Source organism: Hippocampus comes, unplaced genomic scaffold (assembly GCF_001891065.2).
Source record: "Hippocampus comes isolate QL1 unplaced genomic scaffold, H_comes_QL1_v1.1 scaffold14, whole genome shotgun sequence".
In the NCBI taxonomy this organism is placed as follows: Eukaryota; Metazoa; Chordata; class Actinopteri; order Syngnathiformes; family Syngnathidae; genus Hippocampus; species Hippocampus comes.
This window is the reverse complement of record NW_017805839.1, coordinates 559,191-578,690: the sequence shown is the minus strand read 5'-3', so window position 1 is coordinate 578,690 and position 19,500 is coordinate 559,191. Positions and strand designations below refer to the sequence as shown.

General features: G+C 43.7%; 1 protein-coding gene across 1 annotated transcript in view; it reads left to right on the top strand.

Annotated features, from left to right (window-relative positions):
- The window catches only part of LOC109526600 (forkhead box protein J3-like), a 55,538-nt gene that overhangs the window by 32,986 nt on the left and 3,052 nt on the right, over positions 1-19,500 (top strand). The window contains exons 4-9 of the mRNA XM_019887967.1: positions 5,149-5,173; positions 7,573-7,674; positions 11,069-11,215; positions 12,295-12,508; positions 16,163-16,384; positions 18,634-18,735. Coding sequence (XP_019743526.1) covers positions 5,149-5,173; positions 7,573-7,674; positions 11,069-11,215; positions 12,295-12,508; positions 16,163-16,384; positions 18,634-18,735 — 812 coding nt within the window. The remainder of the gene's footprint in view (positions 1-5,148; positions 5,174-7,572; positions 7,675-11,068; positions 11,216-12,294; positions 12,509-16,162; positions 16,385-18,633; positions 18,736-19,500) is intronic.

Here is a 19,500-nt window from a genome sequence, read left to right as displayed (position 1 = left end):
CAGCCACTCATTTCAAAGGAGCCAGTGCAACCGGTGTGAAACTTCACTGCATCATACAGGCAGCTGTTTCGAAATATTTTGACTCTCACCTAGCAAGGCAAGAAAATCAAATCATGAGACACAAGTCTCAGAATGACAGTGCGGTTGCACACCTATGCCAACTACCACCCAAATATCAAACACAGAACGTCGTGTTGCACGTCATCCGGCAAGTGCGCCATCTCTTATGCCCACCTTAGTTTTGCTGCATGCTGTCTTCTTGCAGATCGAGCAGGGCTGACCCAGATGTAAGTGTCTGCTAATTGCAGGCTGGTAGACTCGTTCTGTGCTCGAGATCCCGCGAAAAGCAGCAGGTACAAGCGTCTGAGTAGATGCAAAGGGGAACAAAATGGATTTTGGGAAGGGGGGGGGGGACGAGGTAGGGGGAATGATTGACAGCAGCCGCAGCTATAAATATATGTAACCCTGCATCAACTCAGCAGACTGCGGCTGGTTGAGTCGTGAACCTGCGACTGTGAATACAAAGAAAGCAGAGTGAGCTCCCCATTCCAGCCGCCGCCTCGCTGTCTGGGTATACTCTGATTATTGTACCTTTTAAAGATAATTAGCACGCTCCTCGGCGTGTCAAAAGATTCGATTTGTCTCGGTGCGGTCAACTCCGTGTAAAATTGCTATTTTTTTTTTCACAGCTCTCTGATCGATGAGATGAATATGAAGTGTCGAAATCAACAGAGCAACGTTCCCCTTCTGAAAAAGTCCATTGTTGTAGCCTTAGTGCACAGGTGTCGAACTCAAGGCCCGGGGGCCAGATCTGGCCCGCCACATCATTCTATGTGGCCCCACGAAAGCAGATCAAACATGTCAACTTCCATGATGCTTTCTAAAATGTCGACCAAAAATTTTCATGCTCATATGTAATAAATAAGAGAGATATTCTAAGCATTTTCTTGTTACGAAACCCCTCGTGATAGTAACTTAAACAAGAGTTATTCTTGACTTCTTTATATGGTTTCAATCATAACGACCCTCCAAGGGAAACAGTAACTAAAATGTGGCCCGCGACAAAAATGAATTTGGCACCCCTGCTTTAGTGCTACGAGGACTTGTCATGTTATTGCTGTAGACACAAGCGTTTTATATCTGTTTGATGTCGCCCTCCGTGGGTTTTTAGTTCAATTCCGCTTTCACTTGTTCGTGTGAATACGCACAGTCAGTCGATCTCGTTGCTGGTTTCAAATACATTTCACATCCTGTCAGAGCTCTTGACTTTGGGATCATTGGAAAATATGGGTTCATCCTACAACAATGAGAAAGTTCAAACTTGACTTCTATACGTCTGCTGATACTGTTTTTTGCCTTCAGTTGGAATGCCTTGCGTTGGTAATATATGGATGTTTTGATTCTTTAGTGTATCAACGGCTTTGGCAGACACTGTTGAAAATGATTTTTTTTCCTCAATTAAAAGAGTGAAGATGGTTCGTGCTGACACTGATAATATATCTACACTACAGTGAAACTCCTCTACAACAAAATCATGTTTGCAGCAAGAAGTTTTTCACAACAGGGGACTTTTCACTATAGCAAATTTATCTCAGATGTAAACACACACACACACACACAAACACATATGTGTACTCTTTGTTTTTATTCCAATAGTGCATAAGTAGGACCATACTCTTCATATAGCCAGCGTAGAAAGAAAAAAAAGGGAAAGAAATTGCGAAATTTACGATCAGCATTCACTTTCACTTCCATCAATTTCTTGGATAATGTCTTTTACTTTGCTTCCTCCATCTTTCATTTTTATTACTTTTATTCTGTCTTCAAGCGTTAAAGCTTTTCTTTTCTTCACTCCTTGGTCTGCAAAGGTCCATTTGGTAGCCATTTTAGCAATGCAACGTTCGTGCTGCGTCTGAAAGTAACAATAACAAATACTTCCTGTACTACTGCGCATGTGTAAGCAACTGTGGTGTTTGCCGTTGCCGTTTCGGAGTTAAGCAGTAGGAGTCGCTGTAGGCTGAGGTTGGATGAGACTTTTGCGGAAGGCTTGTTTTCGTTGTAGTGGATCTCGCCGCGAGGCAAGGGCAGAGAAAAAGATTTCGTATAACGCAACAGAGGGATTTTTCGTTGTAGGGGGAGCAGAAAAGTGGGAATGGTTTTAATGCATGAAGAATTTTTTCACACTAGGGGGTATTTCGCCCATGTAGGTTTCGTTGTAGAGGAGTTTCACTGTACAATGCCAAACTACTACTTTAACCCTTTCAGGGACAGCGGTTACCACAGTGGACAGCTTATCATGACATCAGGTGACAGGGTGCATGCAAGGGTTAAAATACATTTCCAGCCAAATCAGGTTGTGAAGGTAATGAGTGACCCTGTGCAAGCACTTGCCATGTCCCAATGCAACTTCGGCAGTTGCTTTTAAGGACCAGTGATGTCCTTTGAAGGCACTAGCGCAGCCTTCTTTTCGCACTTTTTTGCAGCCTACATTGCCCATATCCCACAATAATGAGACATTTTTGGGTGGGCATCACATTGGCCGATATGTGTACAGCTACAGAGTGACTGCATTAATTGGTGTCTGGGGTTGGTTGAAATAAATGAGTTGTTGCGGGCTGGAAGACGCAGTGGATGAACGGAGACTTTTCAACACGTGCCGACTCCAGGCACGAACGGCTGCACTGGTAGTAAATGGATACAAAGCTTCACACACTCGACTCTGCGCAAGGCGTCGATGGTGGAAGTGCGAGCCGGAAATTAAACTCGGCCTGAAGAAAGTACTGTGAGTCGTTATTGTGTTTTCAGCGATATGGCACCACTTGAAATCGTCAACGCCGAGTTTTAATTCGATCACCCTCGTCAACGTGCTTCCTTAAACACTTGCATAGTTTGGATCAGTGGTTCCTAACCTTTTTTGGCTTGTGTACCACAAACCTTTTGGTTGTACCCCGACTCATATTGTTCGTGTTGATGATGCTCCAACAGTAGAATTTAATGCAAATGAATAAAAATCATTATAGTTGGCTTCCTTAGTTTGAACATTTCATTTTATGATGGCATTTTTCTGGTCTTTTTTTTTTGCCTCAAATGGAACAAAAATAAATATGAAACCTTGAAAAAAAAATGACAATCAAATAATAATAACAGGCAAACAGGCATCTAAACTTGAAATATCACAAACAAAATACTGAACAAGAATAATATTTAGATGCACGATAGCAGTTTTAATGGGCGTGCCACATGTTATTCAGCTGGGAAATAAATGTTTTCATGTACCCTCTGCAATATGCTCATGTACCCCAAGGTGTGCGCGTACCCCTGATTGGGAAACTGGTTTAGACAATTGGTGCTCAAATGTTGCCACACGAGGGACTCGCATTTTCTCAACTATAAAGAAGATCTGCGCTAAAGAGGGATTAAAAGAAATTCTAATCTAAATTCGACAAGAAAAAAACAGTTGAACATGTTACATGCTCGGATACGGCAAGTAATACAGTCTAATTTCTTCCAAACTGCAAAATGGAAAATTCATCATTAACATTGACATACATGTAATGGAGGCTATTTGAGGGTGTCTTGCCCCATTAAACTCACCTTACCCAGGACAAGCTGGCTGTAGCCTTTTAATTGGATGGCAAGGACAGAGCGATATCATAAGCAATTAGCGGTGCCGTTCATAATGACTGAAATTTTTGTCCAGTGACGTTAGAGGGACATGGAAAGGAAGGTGAAACAAGTTAGTGACCGAAGAAAACATTCTAAGGAAAATAATTGCTGCCTGGATGCTTTTTCCATCCATCTGTCCATTTTCCGAACCTCTTTATCCTCACTAGGGACGCGGGGGGGTGCTCTAGCTTATCCCAGCTGTCTTCGGGAAGTAGGCCGGGGACACCCTTAATCGGTTGCCAGCCAATCACAGGGCACACAGAGACGAACAACCATCAGCGCTCACACTCACACCTAGGGACAATTTCGAGTGTTCAATCAGCCTGCCATGAATGCTTTTGGAATGTGGGAGGAAACCGGAGTACCCGGAAAAAAAACCCACGCAGGCACGGGGAGAACATGCAAACTCCACATAGGAAGGCCGGAGCCGGGATCGAACCCACGACCGCTGCACTGTGAGGTTGACGCGCTAACCATTCGACACCTGGCCGCCCTGGATACTTTTTGTTAAATGTAAAAATTGGATGACCTGGTTAAAAAAAAAAAAGACATCTGGTCACCTTGAAACAGGGCTAAGTGTACCTTACATGGCAGGCTAACGTTCACTACCTCTCAGTGGTTTTAGTTTTGTACTATAAATAAATGCCTGCCTACCTATAGCATGCACTCGCGTACCCGATTTTAGCATGATTTTACGCATGACTATAATGGGACTTGAAAAATGTCCTTTATTTGCTTGGAGTCACCTGCTTTGAAGGGGGATCCATTTGTTCACAAGCACATGTGAGCACACACGCAGATACGCACGCACACAAACACTGCAACCATTTCATTAAAGAAAACCATTCGACTCCTTAATCATAGCTAGCCTTGTGTATTCATTTCATCGTTTGTCTCTCTCTCTCTTTCTCTCTCTCTCTCTCTTTGCGACTGAATCTTGATCATTATCTCCAGCTCTGTCTGCCTGCCTGTGTGTCGGCCTGCATACCTGCCTGCGCGCATCTCCGGCGGGAGGCGTGCAGGCTTCAGGCGGGCTCGCGGTGACAAAAAGCGCAATCAGACTTTTGAAGGGAAAAGACAGAGGAGGCATGAGAAATAACGGGAAGGGGCGAAAGGAGAGCATCCAGAGAGGAATTAGACGATGAGACGGAGAGGAAAAAGTCACGCTGCAAGGGGAACCAGATAACAAGGAGATGAGGGAGCTGAGGGAGAGTATTCCAGTCTTATGTTCCAGTTAATTACCACACAAGGCCTCAGGCTGCCGTTAGACATATTTTCTTCACCGGGGATTTTTTTTTTCTTTTAAATTACAAACATTAATTAATTCTGAGGCTTGTCATCTCGTCTTATATGGATGGGCCCTTCGACCCCTTTTCTTACGCCTCGCTTACACCGCTGGCAGACACACCGCGGGCTGTCACATGGGCTGAGGCGAGGCAGGAGGCAGGTTTTAAGTACGAAGCATTATCATCAGGAAAGGAGGAAAAAAAAAAGGTCTGCTAAATATGTCTGGGTGTTTCTTGGCTTTAAGTCATCAGGATGCAGGGCTAAACCGCGGCTGCATGCATGCATTGTCTCAATGTGTAGACAGGCAGCCTACCTGCATCTCTCAGATTAATCACTCTCTTTATTTGCTTCACTCCGAGCCTGTCTGCCACCGCTCAATTATCTCTCTTCCCTTCTTCCACTCCCCTCCGCATCCCGCCGCCGTCTGCTTTGTAACTGGCTCCACCAGGGAGACAGCATCCTGTTTCTTTGGGAGTTTATCATAAATTAAAGATTGCATTGTTACCAACCAATCCTCTTACTGTAAGCAGTTTGGGAAGGCGGCACAGAAAGCAGCCTTGAACCCGAAAAGGAGTCAGGCTCGAGAAAATATAATCCACCTTTTTTTATATATTTTTTTCCGGGTGTCAAATTTGCCCCTCATTGATCTTTGGCTTGTTCGGTGTGGCCTCAAATCCCGTTAACCCTTCCGCGGCTCTCTGAGGACACAGAGCGATGAACTCCCTTGAATACATTCACCACGCTTGAATTATGCATGAGGATGCTTTGATGCATCTTCGTGCGTGTGATGTGTCCACTTTGTGGGTCGCTTAAGTGTCCGGCAATTTAAATGAAGCGCGCCTCAAATAGTTCGCACAGTTGCAGCCAGCCGCGGGCCCTCTGGTGATTCAGGAGGCTCCCGACGTAATCATAAATTTGCAACATTCAGACATTTCTCATAAGCAATGTCACATTTCATTTCCTCCCTCATTTTTACTCACACCCTCCTCTGCATGTTTCTAATTAACAGAAATCATATTAGACCTATGCTTTTATGTATGAGTAAACCAAAGAAACAGTCAACTCAAGGTCTGAACCCATGCAAAAGAACACTACCCCAACGTCGGCAATATCAAACGTTCGAGTTCCAACACCCAAAAGTTGGACCAAAATTCGGTCAAAAATAACCCCGGAAGTTAGAAGCATCTTCATGATGTGCGCATTGGGGTGGATTTACCAGACGTTGTGACAGAGTGAATAATCCTAAAAAGGATGTCATTTTCATAAATTCACACTTTTTAGTTAATGATAAACATTACTCATTAAAAAAAGTTTCCTGTACCTGGCTGTGGAAGGCCCCATGACTGAGTTTGCCTTGGGCCCCGCCAAATGATTAAATACACACCTGGTCCCCATAACACACGTTTGCCAGTGTAACTTTCAAAATCTAATTCCTGGCAGGAATTAACTCTGCCTGTGTTTTAACTTTTATATCTTTATTTTTTTGGTGGCGCTTATTCGAAATGAATGCGATGGTTATGAGAAAACATAGTTCATTAGAGAAGAGGAATATCCACTTGAAGTTAGCATAACGCAGACACACATTTGAAACTCAGGTAGTGTCAAAGTACACTTCGCGAGAGTTTCTTCGTCACGAAAGGTAAGATAACCTGTAGTCACAGATGTCTGAGCATTGTTGGTTACGTTAAACAATGTGTTCTGCTGATTTGGGTTTTTGGTAGGGCTAAACCACCTGCTTCTTCCCCATTACAATTGGTTTTATACAACTTTAACTCAAACGTTTTCTGAACAAAGGACTTTTGACTTTTATATTGATCTTTTGTGACTGGTGTCAGGCGTTTGACTTTGTACTGTTTGACAGGAAGGAGCACTGAGTGAAGATGTGTACTGTATGCTATGTTACCGTCTCAAATTGGCAGCTAGCCATGCGCGGCGCTAAGATGGGGTTAAGGGGTGTGATAGCCCCATCAGAGGTCTTTCTAGCTCCCAGCCCTAGTAATTTATTGATTGTATTTCATTCATGTTAATTTAAGTCTAAAAATATTAAAAAGGTCACAAGTAGCCATTCTGTTTCAATACAATTCTTGTTCCTGTACACGTTTGAACTTATTTGCAAACACATTCAAAAGTATGTGCAAAGTAGGTTTGAAAGTATGTTGGCTAAATGCTGAAAAAAATTTTCCCCAGGATGCCACTGGGTATTTTGCCACTCATAAACGTTTACTCCACATTGGCAGTTCCACGCTTTAGTACGTGTGCACTTCAGTGCGGAGGCGAAAGTAAGCTGACCTGGTAATATTATTGATATGCTAATGGTATGATAGAGTGCTGTCAAAAATGGCAGTCATTAGCTTTCTGCGATCAAACTTGATGAAGGTTGTAGCGTAATTTATGAGGCAAACGGCTATTTACAAATTAAAAATATGAAGTCAGGTAGGACAGTATATGCTAGCCCTCTCCCTCTCTCTCTCCCACTGTCCCCGCAAAGCACGAAATGATTTGTCTTTCCTTTCAATGTGTCGGACAGTGAACTTGTACAAAGCAATACATTGCAATTCTAATGAGCATTTAGTGTTCATGTTTTGAAAAAAAAAACATTTCTTCCTTCTCTCATTGCAGGCGTCAACCCCTTACAGCTTGGAGTCGGAGTCTCTGCGAATGGACTGCATCATGTCAGGTGGAGCGTCTCCCACTCTGGCCATCAATACGGTGACAAACAAGGTAGGAGGGGATGATGGATGTATACCTACTGTTTTTGTCTTCTGAGTTATTTTACATATGTGATCAACATTTCCCTTCCTTTTGTAAACGGGTGAACTTTGAGTAACGATCCATTTCATTCACGTGACGTGACGTCACAGAACCTCGCCAATCTTCCTGACGGCCATATTGTGGCGCAAACGAACCCTTGTGTCTCATTGAGCAAATGCAAAATCTGTGGAAATTGCGTGTTTGCAGCAAGTGACTTGACAATGGTGAACACGTGCTGTTCACGGGTACAATAATAAGGTGAACAGGGATGTGAAACGAAGCTTACTGTTACTATAGCCAATACATTTGCCATAAATTATCCATTAAAAAAAGAAGAATTATATTGTGCATTCACTAAAAAGTCTCAGCATAAATAAATTACTTCTAAAACTCACAAGTCAAGCAATGAATGCAGTGCACATTGCGCTTAGCCGTCTTTCAGCCTAGCTAGCGTTTGTTTTGGCATATCATGTCAGACTTGCCGTCACGATGATGAGAATTCGATCCAGAGATGTTGGACATCTTTGGCCCACCCACCCACACACAAAATACTTGTAATTTGTAAGTCTTGTAATGTGTATGCACGTTGAGCGTTCACTAAATAATTCACAGTCAAGATTTCACAGTCAGTTGAGAAGTCCTCCTCCTTCACTTCGTACGGATCGATTCAAGTCATCAAACAAAGTTTCGACTGTCGATCTTAACCTTCTGCTCACGTCATCTTTACAGACGACAGGGCCGAGGATGAGTCGGACATTTTCAATGACAAAATAACATTGGATGGAAACAGAAGTCTTTGAAGATAACGGGACTGGCTGACACACGCTGTACTCTTGACCCTCAAAATGATGCTTATTCTTCGTGTGCCCACGTGAACCTGTGACATCGCAATTTTTTTTCCACTTTTACCCTCCACGAAATGCAACGAAGCACACAGTGTCAAAGAAACTGACCGGGGTCAAGCCGTATGTTTGTGTGTATGTGCCTGTGTGTGTGTGTGTGTCAGGGTCAGAGGACACTCAAGAATCCGCACATGCACCCACACACACAGAAACACACACATGCAGTGACGGTGTGTGTGGTACCTGACCCCTAACCTCGATCAAAGACAATTTGTGCCGTAGCAGCAGCAGAATCTTTCACCACACATCGTGTGTTTGGACCCTGTGGGAGGGTCTTGACATTTCCATCTTCACTCGCAGAGGTCTCGACTCACACTTTCCAGCCTCTTTCACTCAGGAAACACATAATTTCTCGACCCGTAGATGTAAAACCATAGTTTTGTCAAGTATTTTATGATACAAAACTTGTTTGTGAGTTAAAATGGGATAGCTTGAAAGTCATGGACGTAAACAGCTTCAATGTTTCAGACGGGAAATCTTTTGTCATTGGTTCTCATATGTAAATGAGTGTTGGTGCTCTACCTGGTGTAAAAATGGTTAAATTGCAGTTTGAATGAAGAATGAATAGTTGATTTTCAGTGATATATCTGCTCGTTGGTCTGGTGGACAACACCGGCTGTTCAAATTCCCGATGGCCACTCCGCCCCCGGATGTGATGCCCCGCCCCCTAAAATTTTTTATCGCCTATAGGATTGGCGAAAAATATTTTCAACTGTAGAGGCCCTATACAGTTGAATATATTTTTTGGTTTAAGCCTTTTGATCCAACGAAGGCCATGTTACCAGAATTTATCATTTCCAAAGCTCTGTAGTCACCTAACCGATGCTAATGCAGTCGTAAAGTCACATTTACTGTAAATAGTCGTATGTGTTGCATGTGCACACCTCTTAGTTGACGGAATGCATCAAGTACAAGTAACAAGACTTGCAACTGGCTGACTGCTTTGGAAAACCGAACCTTGTCACTCCTTCGGCAACAATTCCTTCACACGTCCAATTGTCATTATTCATTTGAGTTGAGTTGATGCAGAAGCCAAATGGTTACACATCATTGGATCGAATGGCCTTACGGAATGAGCTTTCTCAAGTTTATTTGATACCTGGCCAAGTCGATGATGAAACCTGACAACAATAGCCACACGGTGAGAACCAGACCAGGATGTAAGCATCAAGAGATTATTGTTTCCCTCGCACAGTTCAGCGTGTCACGCAGGTGCCAATTCACAGACCAATTCATTCAACAGTGCCAAGTCATAGACGCTAATGTACTTTGCCGTCGCAGATTGGAAGGATAATGCCCACGTCACTGGTCCCCTCCCACATCCTGACAAAGAGGAGGCCACAAACGGGTCACACATTCATCAATTGGCATTTGCATTTAAGCACGTCAAAAGACAATTTCTTAACACTGTTGCAGCAAATAAATACCAGTATCACTCACCGCCGCATTCACGGTAGACCTCAGCACTGTCCTGGGTGGAACCGGACTCTCGCCATAAGTCAGCTGCATAGGCTCCAGCCCCTCCTGTAACCTTGAAAAGCATAAGCAAAATAGATAGTGAATGGATGGATGGCATTTTGTTTATATGCAAACCTCAAATTGCCCTCATAAATCACTTGACTGTACATTTTTTTTGCTGCGACAAACCCATACATCAAAATACTTGACTGAGTGGCGCACTGCAACAGACTTTGATGTACTCGTTGTCTCACTCAGAGGCTTTGTCTCTCATTTGTCTGAACAATTAAATGTAGCCCGAGGCACCACTGACGCTCTGTTTCACAACTCTGACAATGCAACCAAACAAGATTTGGGATTCAACACAATGCTCAGCCATGGCTTTTAAGAGCTTTCCGCTCGGTCGCCACCAGATAAAACGGAAGTGGTCACTGGAGAGGTAACTGCTTAGACCCAATCTGTGCTAGTCAAGGCAGCTTTATGACAGTATATAGCCTCATATATTCAATTTACAACATTTAAAACGATTTCAAAACCAAGAACCTCAAGATATTTAAATACAAAATACATAAATAAAAGATAGTGTGCAAGATTTGTTCTAACTATGAAAAAACAAATGCTTCAAAAGAGTTCAAACATAAATATGTGGAAAAAAATACATAGTTTATAATCAGGATGGAAATACATTAACGTGTGGGGCTGACTTCATTTCTTTCAGCAGCGAATTCCATTTGTGTGGAGCAAAACGGCTAAATGCTGCTTCACCATGTTTGCTTTCAAGACTGGGTTCCATGAATTGACCCGAATCAGCAGACATCAGACATTTAACCATATTTTCCAATAACTTAAACCATACGCTAATTTGTAGACCGGTAGTAGAATTTTAAAGCCTGTTCCATAGATGACTGGGAACCAGTGTAAAGACTTTAGAATTGGAGTAGAACAAAAAGAAGATGTTTTGCGCTTAAAAGACCTGTACAGTATATGTGTACACGTGCTTGCAGGTAGCACTGTACAGCCCGGAAGCAGACGACTGTGAAAGTCCCGGCAGCCTGAGCAACAGTCTCTCTGAGCAGAGCTTGACATCTGTCAATCTGAACAACTTGAACTCTACTGTGAGCAGTGGCGGAAGCTTGCACAGCTACACACCGGTAAGAAATTATTCTTTTGTCAAGAATTCTTTGACATTCCTTGCTGCAAAATAGCATTTCGACATATTTTCTGCTGATTTGGTTCAAGCATACAAATTTGGATGCTTGGTCAGCCAGTCTACTGGCTGGGTGTTACAGTATACTGTGCAGTATTTGTGGTGTCTGCCCCTTCAAAGTACTTGGTAAATAAAATATCAACCTGAAGTCCAAAAACATTTTTATTTCAAAGTAGGTGCAGCTCTAAAGGAGAAAATCTGTTCATTGCGTTTGCCTTCTGATAGTCACAAACCTATTTAGCATCTACCCCCCGCTCAGCTCCCGCCTGCACGAGCAAAGGTCAGCGCCATCTCATCTATCTTATTAACCTCTCATTTCAAGAGGCCGTCTTTTGTTTTCCACGACCCCTCCACCCTGTTTCCTTCCAACGCCGTCATTTCACACCTCATCTGTGGTCCGGCTGGACGGGCTCGGGGGTTAGTTGGGCCTCATTACCTGTTGTAGGTGATCCCCCCTCCTGACTGACTGTGATTACTGATGGCAGAAAGCTTGCAGACAACGATGTACTTGATGGAAAGTTCGCCATTATTGGCTGGAGGCGGAATGCGAGGCGGATGCGTCATACTAAGTGGGTTTCAAATTGAAAAGGGATAAAAGCAGAGTGCTTTTGTAGAAGGGTGGATTTTGCGGAAGATGACAGCTTGGATGAGGGGAGTAAGGGAAGACAGTCAACATTCAGAAGAAATGCCCATTTTTTTTTTTGTAACCAGTGAAATTCAGCTCTTTGCAGGGGATAGGGGCCAATCCCTGCCACAAATAGCGAAAACTCATGAATAATTGACACTTCACCACAAGATGGTGGCAAAGCATTTAAAACAGAGGCTCAGATTAGATACACAAACAATACTCAGCAAATATCAGCACCATGCACCGAGCTAGGTGCTAGCATGTCCACAATCACGAGCCCGATTCCCCCATTAGTGGTGGTTTACTGCATAATTTTCTTAAGTAATTTCTTCTTAAGTAATTTCTTAAGTTATTAAGTAACAGTTGTACGTCGTCTGTTCCTCTGCCCCCCACAGGTTAGCAGTCACTCCGAGCCTTCGTCCCAGTCCCTGAGTCTTCAGCAGCCCACCCAGCCCACGCGGCCTCCCCCTCCTCCTGCGCAACCCCAGTACGCTCTGCCCGTGCCAGAGTCACGAGACAAGCACATCTGCTTCTCGGACTTCGAGGACCTGAGCGCGTCCTTCCGAAGCCTGTACAAGTGTGTCTTTGAGCAGTCGTTCTCGCAGCAAGGTGGGTGTCGGCGTTGGTCTTGTTTTGGACTCCACTTTATCCGCTCGTGTTTGCCTGTCGGACGTCTGCTCTTAGGCTGGTTCACAGGGGCCAAAATCGCTGCATGTTAGGCTTCCTGCCCATAATTAACTGTCAAGCTTAAGCTCTCGCAATTGATGTGCAACTTTAATATTGCTTTCACAGCACGGGAAGCGTTGCTGCATTAACCTCCCAGCACACGCTATCTCCGCCTCTATTGTATTTTAATAAACAAACAATCTGCTGTTCCGCATATCTGCATTTTACGGCCCGCTCAGTCAAACGAGCCGAGGCAATTAAGAGCGAAGAATTCATCGGAAGGCAAGAAAAAGACAAACACATCTGCAGCTTTGATAGAAGCTAATTAGATTGCTTCTAAAGTTTGTGAAGCAGCTCGCTAATTGCTTCCTGAAGCTTTCAGGTCACACGGCCTCCTCCCACTTGGGCCTTCCTTGCATCCCACCACCCTCTGATCAACCTCCACTCTCGCTCTCTACATTTCCTCCAGAGGCATGAATGGTCTTGTTCCGAGGACAGTAATGCGCCTCGCTGGATTTGCGATGGTTTCCATCCATTTGGGGTCTGAAATGCGTATGAAGGAAAAAATACCATGATGATTTTGATAGAGCACCTCAAATGATAGATATGATCGAGATTGTTGATTCAGAGGCTACCAAAGTGTGAACTTGCATTACATTTGTGAATTTGAGACTTGGTAAAGTGCTCCCAGTGGGTCTGGTAACCTACCTCTGGTGTTTGGGACTAGTTTTTAGCTTTTAAATGCATGAAAGTACGACACTAATGTGTTTATTGCATGAAAACTTTTTTCACTTTGTTAATAACTTTTCATTAAAAAATCTCTCTCTCTCTCTCTCTCTCTCTCTCTCTCTCTGCTACATGCAGCGCTCAGTGTGCATTTTTGGACTTCAAGTATCACTATTTCATTCACAGATACATATAAAATTATAAATATAGTTAAGTACTGTTTTAAAAGAAAATATACTGTTTTTACTGTACATGGCTTGGCGGCTGCGTGGCAGCTTGCCGGGCCTTGCTATCTTAAAATTCAGAAATACATTTTTGCGTGTTTGAAAGCTCGTGTGCATTTTGATCTGCATTTTTATGGGCATTGGTACTGTAGTTTTTGCACGGATAAAGGTGTAGTTATATTGGTATCATTGTCTCATACATTCCAATGTGTTTGAAAGCCTAGTTAGAGTGCCCAGTGGGCAAGTTCTTCATTTGAATTTCATTCAACAAAATGTTGGAAATTCATCAATATTTCGGGTGATAACATTTTTTGTTCATTTTGGAATTTCAAATATGATTCTAAGCAAAATGTGGACAAAAGGGTTTGCAGACAGCGGTGTCGACGGCAGACTATAACTCCAATGTATCGTTGAAGACATTAATTGTATCTATCAAATCCACTGTTCAATTAAAAAAGGCATTTATTTGATCTTGAAAGCCCGAAGATGAAGACACAAAACCGTGCAGTCAGAATACACATCACGAAGGGTTTGGTAGTTAAAAAAAAAAAAAAAAAGAATGGATCAAAGGACATTGAAGCGACAAGCGAGTTGGCAGAGAGCAAAGGGGATAAAAGAGTGGATAAAACAAAAACACCTTTATAGGCAGGTAAAAGCAAAATGACTCTCTGCTGACAGCCGGGAACGTTCCCACTTGAGGAGTCGTCACACTCCTCATGAACTGGCGGTCACAAAGAAAAGAGCCGCTGTCCTCTTGTTTCACTTCAGTGATCTTTGACGAGGTCTGAGCCGTGCAGTTCCAACACAACTGCCGTCAGCTCGCTGCAATGGGTGAGAATGTCAGTCGACAACAGGTCGACAAGGTTATGTGCAGCACATGTGCCAAGTGAGTCACGTTTACACAGCTGGACTCTCAGCACTATGTATAAAAAAAACATTTGGACGAAAAGGGCAGGCGGTGGGGAGCTTTCTTGCCCCGCTGAGACATTTGCTGCGGGGTACACCTTAGATCAGGAGTATCAAACTCATTTTTGTCACGGGCCCCATTGTAGTGACCGTTTCCCATGGAGGGCCGTTATGATTGTGAAAACATATAAAGAGGTCACGAATGATGCTTCATTCAACGATTGTTTAAGTTAGTGTAACAAGAAAATGCTGACAATTTCTCACTCATTGATTAGTTATTTCGAAGTTGACATTTTGCTGCAGATATTAGCAATCATCGTAGAAGTTGACATTTGATTTGCTTTGGCGGGCCACATAAAATGATGTGGTGGGCCAGATCTGCCCCCGGGCCTTCAGTTGGACACCCGCAGAAGTGGGAAATAGTGTGCTTGACAATATTGTCCATAGTGGTTGTGGGAGGCATCTACATTATCGGGATTATGATAAGAGGTATCCTGCTGCTTGGTGTTAGCCGTTTCCTGATCTATCGCAAAATTCAGCCGGTGGGGGCAGCTTCATTGGAAGGAAATAAGCTGAATGCCAACATGGAGAATGTGGTGCGGGTGATCAACACTCAGACTCATTTGCTAACTGAACTCAACCGCAAAGTTGAAGTCACTTCGCAAAACGGAAAAGCCCCGGAGAAGTTGTACCGTCCTGGAAAATTGATTGACTGATTGATCATGAATTCGGCAGATTGATGCCATGGAGAGTCGCATGCTAAAAGACATTCAAGGCTGTCTGAGATTGTAGACGGCCTGTTCCCAAAACAATTGTTATCTGGACTTATCCCTGGATGGAAAAAATCTCCTCCTCTCTATAACTCCACCCCGAGCCTGTGACTGATGAGGTCTTGGCCTTGCGCTGCAGGTGCAATGTCAACGTCCTCGCTGGATTCCTATTCACTCTGCCCCCTCCCCCCGTGCCACAGCTCGAGAGACTTGAGCGCACCTACTGTGTGCAGCTCGTTTCACAGATTGTGATGCTTCCCCCCCGCCCCCTCCTCCCCTCCCTTCCCCACCCTGTTCATTGCATGTTAAATCTCGTGAATTGTTGGACTGTGTTTTTAAATGTATGCTACATGGGCAGAGGTTATGAACAGTAGCAGATTAAATGTGATCATTCTTTTATCATTTGTGACTGTGGCTTGTATTTGTGTTCATCGTTGTTCAGTATTCATTGAGTAATTAAGGGAAAAAGAAAAGTCGAACAAATAATCTTTTAATGGCCCAGAGTGGTGCACGTGGCCCCACCTAATTTGGATCTAAACCAAATTGGACACAATTTCATCTCCTTACTATGCGAAGAATAGCGGAGACCCTCATTTTCATCCATTATTGTCTGCTTCCAAGTGATGCAAACAATGCAAAGTTGTTTTCTCTGTTTCCCACCGTAGCATTTTGAACAATTGGTCGATCTAGTATTGTGCTGTTGAAAAACATACGCAGTCATTGCACTTACCCCATTGTGCGCCTTCAACATATTTTTGACAGTTATTTCCACCCCTGATTCGATTCTATTTATTTTCGTCCAACTAGCGATGCGGATGTCTTGAGACATCAGTGCCATGCTGCCCTCGATTGAATATCTCAATAGAAACTCTATTTTGGCGTTCATTTGTGATTGATCATGAATTGGAACAATACATTTCAAGATGCTGGTGATGTCATCCCGGTTGATGTTGTGTCGTGTTCTCTGACAGCTTTGATGGTTATGCCCGGGGACTCGAACCATCCGACTCGGACAGCCTGCTCTTATCAGCACTCACCGGGCACAGGGAATGGCGGCGGCACAGCGGGTGGCAGCCACCATCATCAACACAACCATCACCACGCCCACCACCCTCAGCATCACCTGTCCACCCATGGCCAGCACCCATCTCTCTCCCATCAGACTCACAGTGGACAGAGCTGCCCCACGACAGGTGAGACAGGTTGATCTGTCCGTCTGTCACCGACCGCAAAACACAAAAATAAGCAAACGTGATATTATTAGCGTAGTGCGGCTACTGTGCCGCCTTAGCTGTGGATGTTGTGGTATGATACGCGCTCGCCGCTTTTCTTCACCAGTGATTTTTTTTTTTTTCATGCTGCCTCCTTGAATATAATTCATCTCCTCATTCTGGTCCTCATGCAGTGGGTTCTGTTTGTGCATTTGGGTTCTGTATGAGTGTGTAATGCTCGTGAGAAAAAAAACAAACTGCTACAAAAGCATACATTAGACGCAATACAAGCAAGTCTATTTAGAGAGGAGACATGCATGAAGTCAACTGTCCCCCAACTCGGCTGGGCAAAATGCAATTGCACACGGCTGCTTTTCAATTTTGATTAAGACGACAGTTTCGCATGTTTCAGAGAGAAAGAAAAATGAACTGGAACTGCTCTGCGGAGCTTCTTTCTCTCCTTTATCTCTTTTTTCCTGATTCTAGTAAGAGCAACGCTTCCTGCCAGTGCACCTTAACCTTTTATGTTTCATATTTAATCTATAGCGTTGCCAATCAATGCCAAGCAGTAATTCAACCCTTATTCCAACGCCACGGTGTGGTTCATATTATCGCTGTGTCTTTCTGCATGCCTTCATTGCTTTTAGATTGCACTCCTCCCTCTGTCACATCTCACAGCGACTCATACAACCAGTTTGACTGAGGATTTCACCAACGCGTTGCTTTCTCATATCGTTCCTGCTCTTCTGCTTTGCCTCATTCTGTGCATGTGTGTGCGCATGTGTGTGTTATCAATAAAGCTCTTTGACAGGCAATTATTCATACGCGATATTTGATTCTCCGTTTGCGATTCTCTCCTCCAAGCTGAGGATGAAAATGAGCAATCCATCCGTCTTTGCTATGAGGCCTGAGCATCTATTGTTTTGTTTGTGCTGGTTGGAAGCTGCTTCACCTCTTTAATTTGCACAAAGGCACAGAGCGATGACTGGAATATTTCTGTGTGGAGCTGCGCCTCCTTGTGGTTTACTCTGGAACAGATGTTAGAGCAGGACTGTTAAATTCGTCCATCCAGCTTCAAAATGTTCTCATTAGGGCAGTGGTTCTTAACCTTGTTAGAGGTACCAAACCCAAACCAGTTAATTCATCGAACCCTTCATTCGTGAAAAATAAAAATCAGATTTTTTTTTTTTTTTTTTTTTTACAAATTCAAGGCATAAAAACGCATGTATTAAAAACAGGAAAAAAAACTAAATAAAATTTCAAGACATAAGTATAAGTTTTTCTAACTGTACACAAAATGAACCAGCCAGTGATGGCCAAGCGGGCGTGTCATAACTAATTGACGTTGAGTTGAGACAACCAACTGGTTACCCTCATATTCAGATGGATTGACAATTTACTGTTTCAATAAAGTTTTTGGAGCATATGGAGAAAATATATTGAGGAGATTAGCTTTTTTGATTTATTTATGATAATTTTTTAAATCTTCCCAAAATTGTGAAAAAAAGCTGATGAACAATGTTTTCTATGGAAAACAATGGGTAGAATCTTCTTCTTCTCCTTTCGGCACGTCCCTATTCAGGGGTCGCCACAGCGAGTCAGTAATTTCCATCCGCCCCTGTAAACCGTCCTACCAACTCGCATGGTCGTCTTGGCAAAAGTTTTACGCCGGATGCCATTCCTGACGCAACCCTCCCCATTTCTCCGGGCTTGGGACCGGCACTGGGGGTAGAATATAGGGTGTAAAAAAAAAAAATGCAAATACTCCCTAAAATATTGAGTGGTGAGTCGCGAATATGCGGGTGTCCACTGTCATAATATTTTGAAGATGTTATATACTTTTGGCGGTCCAGTGGTTAGCGCGTCGACCTCACAGTGCAGAGGTACCGGGTTCAATTCCAGCTCCGGCCTCCCTGTGTGGAGTTTGCATGTTCTCCTCGGGCCTGCGTGGGTTTTCTCCGGGTACTCCGTTTTCCTCCCACATTCCAAAAACATGCCTGGCAGGTTGAGTGGGCACTCCAAATTGTCCCTAGGTGTGAGTGTGAGCACGGATGGTTGTTCGTCTCTGTATGCCCTGCGATTGGCTGGCAACCGGTTCAGGGTGTCCCCTGCCTACTACCCGAAGTCAACTGGGATAGGCTCCAGCACACCCCGCGACGCTTGTGAGGATAAAGCAGATCAGAAAATGGATGGATGGATAATATACTTTTTTACCATCGCCTTTCTTCCAGGCATGACTTCAGATTGGTACCCAAACCTGGACTGGCTGAAGGAAAGTTGCCGCATCGCCACCAGCTACAATTGGGCTGATGTAGACCTCTCTCCATTTCATGGTAAACACTCGCGCAAGGAGGAACATTCAGTCGGGTATGGGGAGAAATAGAACGGCATACCAGCCAAACAACCGTGATCGCTTCCACTCTCCAATGTGCTTTGACTTCAAATTTCATCAGCAGATTTATTCAACTTCTTTCTCTTCGCCAAGTCACTTATCATTTTTTATCCAAATCAGTGACATTAGATAAATTCCCGCAGCACACCTGATGACCTCTCTCAGCACGAGTTTGAAACTTGAGCTCCAAATGTTTTGCCGACTCATGATGAATATTTTCCCTGAAATTTTGGTTCATCTCCAAATGATACATCCTACTTTTGGTGAGTTCACCTTGACAACAATAGTCACTTACTGCATCCGCATTTTGGAATGGAGCCACTTCTTATGAATCTCATTAGTTATTGTGATTATACGATGATGGTGTTTCCTCATAGTCTGGCTCTCGAGGCACAATATTATAACAATGTAATGGCGCTGGCCTAATCAAGGTTATTAGCCTGAGTCTGAGAGGTTGCTACCTCATGTACACACACACACACACACACACACACACACACACACACACACACACACACACCAATTCCACTTCTCTTTCGCTCTCTCATTTGTGCATCTAACTAATCCAATTAGGGTCGTCTGAGTAACAGCCTCTTATCCTGGTCAGTGCACAAAGCCGGCATGATTGGATGATGACAGCTGGTCCCATAACACCCATGCAGCCTCCCTCCATCATCTCTCTCTCTCTCTCTCTCTCTCTCTCTCT